At 44.4% G+C, this 6000-nt stretch overlaps 1 protein-coding gene across 1 annotated transcript in view; it reads left to right on the top strand.

Annotated features, from left to right (window-relative positions):
• The first annotated feature begins 1309 nt into the window (after positions 1 to 1309).
• The window catches only part of LOC115464570 (vomeronasal type-2 receptor 26-like), a 33719-nt gene continuing 29028 nt past the window's right edge, over positions 1310 to 6000 (top strand). The window contains exon 1 of the mRNA XM_030194934.1: positions 1310 to 1929. Coding sequence (XP_030050794.1) covers positions 1310 to 1929 — 620 coding nt within the window. The remainder of the gene's footprint in view (positions 1930 to 6000) is intronic.

Genomic DNA, 6000 nt, shown 5'->3' with positions numbered 1-6000 from the left:
ATGGCAGAGAGATAAATGGACAGATCTGGCTTGGAGGCTATCTTTGGTAAATGGGGACACCTAAGGGGTTAACTTGCATTTCCTGGAATGTATCAGGGGTAAACTCCCCCATGAAGAGAGCTAAAATCCTCCAGTACTTGGGTACACATAAAGCTGACGTGGTCGGGCTCCAAGAGACTAAATTGGTTGATGTTGAGCATCAAAAATTGGTACGTACGACTCTGTGGGTGCTGTGGGTGCTTGAGCACCCCCAATATTGAAAATTATATGTTTCCAGGGAGGGGTTATTTTCATTAGGCCTAGCTCCCCCAATAATTTTGAAAAGTTGGCTCCTAAGTGTTCGTGGGTAGGCCAATGTTTCATTGCGTCAGCACCCAAGAGTCAAGCAGGGGTGGCTCTCCTGATTCGCAAGACGATTCCTTTTACACATAATCGGGTTACAAAAGATGACAGTGGAAGATATATAATAGTGGAGGGAAGACTATATCAGACACCACTCACTTTGGTCTCGGTTTATGCTCCCAATGTCAGGCAGAGGGGTTTCTTTAAAACTCTGATTGCGAAACTGTCAATGATCACGGGGCCTAAAATAGTATTGGGGGACTTTAATGCAATAATGGATCAGAGTTTGGACACTACAGCAAGGCCGCAGCGCTCTAGGCCTAGGTCTCTGGAGAGTTTGGGAGTTCTGGTGAGAAGCCTGGATCTTGTAGACCCTTGGAGAAAACTCCACCCTCAGGAGCGGGACTTCACCCATACCTCTAGAGTCCACCTGTCACAGTCAAGAATAGATTACATCTTTGTAACTCGACATCTGTTCCATACAGTGCTGCGGGCAGGAGTAGGGCCCTTAGTGATCTCTGATCATACACCTATCTCTATACAATTGCAGGTAGGGGGAGGGGGAATAGGAGGCCAGGGGCGGTGGAAGTTCCCGGTTCACTTGTATACAGATCAGGGGTTCCACAAGTATCTTAGGAATAAATGGGAAGAGTATTTCACTAATAACAAAGCCCATATAAATAACCCAATACTGATTTGGGAAGCTGGGAAGGCTGTTGTTAGGGGTGATATCATTGCATAAGTGGTGAAGAGGAAAAGACAGCAGGTTAGTAGGATGGTGGATTTGGAAAGGAGATTGCTGAAAAGAAAGTGGCATTTGCATCCTACTGAGGCTGGTAGACAGGCCTTAGAGAGGGTGCAGGGAGCGCTTAATACTATGCTCCAGGAGCAGGCACAGAAAAATGCTTTTTATTATAAATACCGGCTATTCAGGTATGGGAGTAAACCTGGCAAGCTGTTGGCGAGTATGGTTAAAAACTGGTTGGGGCAGTCATCAGTCTCAGCGTTGCGGGATTCAGGAGGGAGAGTGGTCACAGAGCAAAAGCAGTTAGAACAAATTTTTGCTCAGTTTTATAAAGTCCTGTACACTGAGGAAGGTGGTGGGCAGGGAGGATTAGTTGAAGACTTCCTTAGGGGGTGCAAATTGCCTAGATTGTCAGAGGCGGAGAAGACTAGTTTGAATGAGCCCATTAGAGGGGAGGAGTTGCAGAGAGCAATTAAGAGCTTAAAACTGCACAAATCTCCGGGCCCAGATGGATTTAGTGGTGAATTTTATAAAATCTTAAATGACAAGGTAGTGGGGATTCTGGGAGATTATTTTGAAACCACTATCAAGAGTGGGTATTTCTCGCAAGGGGCTAATCATGCATTGATCACAGTGCTTCCTAAGCCAGGTAAAGACCCTTTACAACCGGGGTCTTATAGGCCCATCTCTTTAATAAATGTGGATCTGAAGTTGCTGGCAAAAATCTTAGCGGAGCGTCTGGCAGTGGTGATTCCAAAGTTGGTAGGGACAGATCAAGTAGGCTTTGTGAAGGGACGGAGTGCGGGAGTGAATGTTAGGAAGTTGATTTTGGGGATTGAGAGGTGTGTGCAATTGAATATTCCAGCACTGGCCATAAGTTTTGACTCGGAGAAGGCCTTTGATAGAGTCGAATGGTCTTTCCGGTTCACCCTTTGGGTTTCTATGGCCTGGATGGATTTTTCACACAGGCCATTCAGGCTTTATATGCTAATCCGTCAGTGGCTGTATTGGTGAATGGGATGTCTTCGGAAGTCTTTCTGTTAGGGAGGGGCACACGGCAGGGATGCCCTCTATCGCCCCTCTTGTATATTTTGTTTTTGGAACCTCTCCTAGAACAACTTCGAGGGGATGAGAGGATACCAGGGGTTGCAGTGTCGTCGAAACAGGCACCTACTACTACTACTACTACTATGAAATGTATGGCTTTTGCGGATGACATTCTGCTATTGGTGATGAAACCGGTTACAGCATGGCAGAAAGTTCTACAGGTATTTAACAATTTTGGTCAGCTCTTGGGGCTCAAGCTTAATGTCTCCAAGTCCGAAGCGCTCCCCATAAACTTGAGAATTGCGGATTTGGGGACGAGCTTTCCATTAAAGGAAGCAGTGGATACTCTTAAGTATTTAGGGGCGGTTATTCCGGTGGATACAAGTACATTGTATGAGTTGAATATATGTGCATTGTTACGTAAAACAAAGGAATGTTTGACTATGTGGGCAGGGTTGCCGTTGGGGCTTACAGGGAGAATCTTTTTATATAATATGATCATTGTACCCAGATGGCTTTACCAATTGCAGACCTTGCCCATTTGGTTGCGGGAGCAGGATCTGCAGAAATTGCATGCTGTTTTGAGGATATTTTTGTGGAGGGGTAAGAGAGGCAGGATATCTTTAGACATCCTCATGCTTCCGAGAAGTAAGGGAGGGTTAGGACTTTGGGATGTGCGGCGTTATAACTTAGGATGTGGAATGAGGCATATCCGTGACTGGTTTATGGGAACATCGGGGTTTACTCCTATGGAGGTGGAAGCATGTTTTCTGCAGCCTCTTTCAGCTGTGTTTGTGCTACATGCTGGAGGGGTGAATCTGCCAGATGATATGAAGCGGCATGTGATATGGAACTATATGAGGAGCGCGTGGAAAGCATTGAGCAAGGTATATAGCGGAAATAGGTTTGTGTCTCTGTTCTTACCGCTGAGGGGGCATTTAGATTTTGGCCCAGGGATGGGGTAGGGAAAGCTGTTCCGTAAAGGTAAAGGGGAGGCTTTAGAGAGGGTGGGGGACCTTATTGAGGAAGGTGGGATCATAGCTTCTTTTGAGTCCTTACGTGAGAGATATGAGTTAGACAAGTCTGAGTACTTTGTGTTTCTGCAACTACGGCACTATGTATCTTCACTGCCTTCAGAGCACCTTATTGCACCTTTTGCTCATAAGATTCAGGAGAGCTTGAAACTAGATGATGAGGCAAGACCGCGGTTGTGCTATTATGTGAGGGCTCTTGATGAGGAGGTGTCAGCTGTGCCTCTAGTGGGGGGTGGCAGAAGCTTGGGAGAGAGAACTTCAGACTTGGGTGGAAGTGGTGATGCTCCAAAGGTTTTTGGGAACTATAACTAGAATATCTAACAGTGAGATACATAGGGAACAAGAGTATAAATTCCTTTTAAGGATGTATGTGGCACCGTGGAGGGCCTTTAGAGCGGGGTTTGCCCAGGCGGGGGGATGTCCAAAATGTGGGATGAATAATGCTACATTGGGTCATATGTTTTGGACTTGTAAAAGGACACAATTCTTTTGGAATAAGGTGGGTGCATTTTTATCCCGTTGCGTGGGGGCCTTAGGAGAGGGTGATCCCCGGGGTTTTCTCTTTCTGGAGGGGCTACGGTTTCAGGGGGTGCAGGGGGCAAAACATCTGTTGGTGGCAAAGGCACTATTGATTGCTAAAAAGGTAATTTTGATACACTGGCGCATGCGAAAAACCCCAAAGTTCACTATGTGGAAAGGGCTGATGTTTGAGATGGTATTGTTTGAGCGTAGAATGGTGGGAAATGCAGCAGAGAACCAATGGAATTCTTTCCAGAGCATATGGGAGCCTTATTGGGCTATGCTGTGTCATAGGGAGCGTAGCTTGATATTAAATGTGTGAAATTCCTGTGAGGACTTGGTATATGGGGATTTTATGAAACGGGTAGGGCATATAGAATTTGTAATTGGGTCTGGGCAGGGGGGAGCAGGAGAGCGGGGGGAGGAAAGGTGCGAGGTTGGGATGGGGGGAGGGGAGGGTAATAAAGCACGAAAAATGTGGGTGCTCTCAGGTTGGTTGGTCATATGTTTCTGTTATGTTCTTTAAGGATAAGCTGTTGTGGACTACGGGATGCTTAGATTATGTGTCAGGAGTGTTATGCTATGGTTTACTCTGTTGATGTATTTCGTACCATATTATAAATGGTGTTGTGATGTTGAGAACCCAATAAAGATAATTTACAAAAAATATATATATATATATGGATTTCCTTGATAAAGCCCGGTATAATTGATGGGCAAAACAGGACCCCCGTCGGAAGACATATGTTTGAAGATACATGCTATACTTGATGCTTTTTGAATGACAAAAACATTCATAAAATTGGAAATAATATGAGGTTTTTAGCCAATGAAGAAGTGTTGCTCTGTGAGTCTGTAAGGAAGAAAAATTCAGACCACTGATGTATAGAGGCTTTTTCCTCCTTAAGACTCTACTTCCTCGTGTCAATGGTGTGAAAGCTATAAGATACAAAATATAATTTAGTTGTGACCACATTATTTTGCAACCACAATAGATTTTGATGGTTTATAGAATAGCATTTATGCTCTGAAACCATGACTACATTTAGTTGTAATCTACACAAATATATATCAGGGGTTCTAACATAGTAAATGACGGCAGATAAAGACCTGTACGGTCCATCCAGTCTGCCCAACAAGATAAACTCATTTTACATGGTATGTGATACTTAACACTCTTTTTGTACTAAGTTCAGAAGCTAACGTCGAAGCCCCTTAAAATTTACACTCCAGCCCATCCCTATCTATTGTCATGATCAGGGCGTAGACCGTAGAAGTCTGCCCAGCTCCAGTTTTGTTTCCCAATTACCGGCGTCGCCACCAAATCTCCACTAAGATTCCACAGAACCATTCCTTCTAAACAGGATTCCTTTGTGTTTATCCCACGCATGTTTGAATTCCATTACCATTTTCATTTCCACCACCTCCCGCGGGAGGGCATGCCACATATCCACCACCCAATTGGTCTCTTATTGGTCCGACCTCCCAATAATGTGGAATTACCACTTTGCGGCCTTATATCTTTGTGAAGAGAAGTGCGAGGAAGAACCTAACAAGCTAAGTATATTTTTGCATACATTCTGGAATACAGCATTACAGCAGCACTATGTTTAAGATTTTGTAATGGAGATGATAATGGTGTATTTGCTGTTCAAATAGACAAGGAGGTTTTTTGTGCCAATGATGGAGCAGTCCTGCTTCCGTTGCTTACTGTAACTGCGCTTCTTGAGGCTTTTTCCTCCTTGTTGGACCAATAAGAGAACCCTTGATATATATTTGTGTAGATTTGAGCTATTTTTTAGGGTGCCTTCTCTTGTTTACTGGTTTAGCTTACATTTAGTTGTAGCCATTTACACCAATGGAAATGTGGTGCAAATGCTAGAACTCAAGGGGGTCTTTTACTACTACTACTACTATTTAGCATTTCTATAGCGCTACAAAGCATACGCAGCGCTGCACAAACATAGAAGAAAGACAGTCCCTGCTCAAAGAGCTTACAATCTAATAGACAAAAAATAAATAAAGTAAGCAAATCAAATCAATTAATGTGAACGGGAAGGAAGAGAGGAGGGTAGGTGGAGGCGAGTGGTTATAAGTGGTTATGAGTCAAAAGCAATGTTGAAGAGGTGGGTTTTCAGTCTAGATTTAAAGGTGGCCAAGGATGGGGCAAGACGTAGGGGCTCAGGAAGTTTATTCCAGGCGTAGGGTGCAGCGAGACAAAAGGCGCGAAGTCTGGAGTTGGCAGTAGTGGAGAAGGGAACAGATAAGAAGGATTTATCCATGGAGCAGAGTGCACGGGAAGGGGTGTAGGGA

The sequence above is a fragment of the Microcaecilia unicolor genome, chromosome 3 (assembly GCF_901765095.1).
Source record: "Microcaecilia unicolor chromosome 3, aMicUni1.1, whole genome shotgun sequence".
Classification (NCBI taxonomy): Eukaryota; Metazoa; Chordata; class Amphibia; order Gymnophiona; family Siphonopidae; genus Microcaecilia; species Microcaecilia unicolor.
Note: the sequence above shows the minus strand (reverse complement) of the source record. Positions and strands in the feature narration are given on the sequence as shown.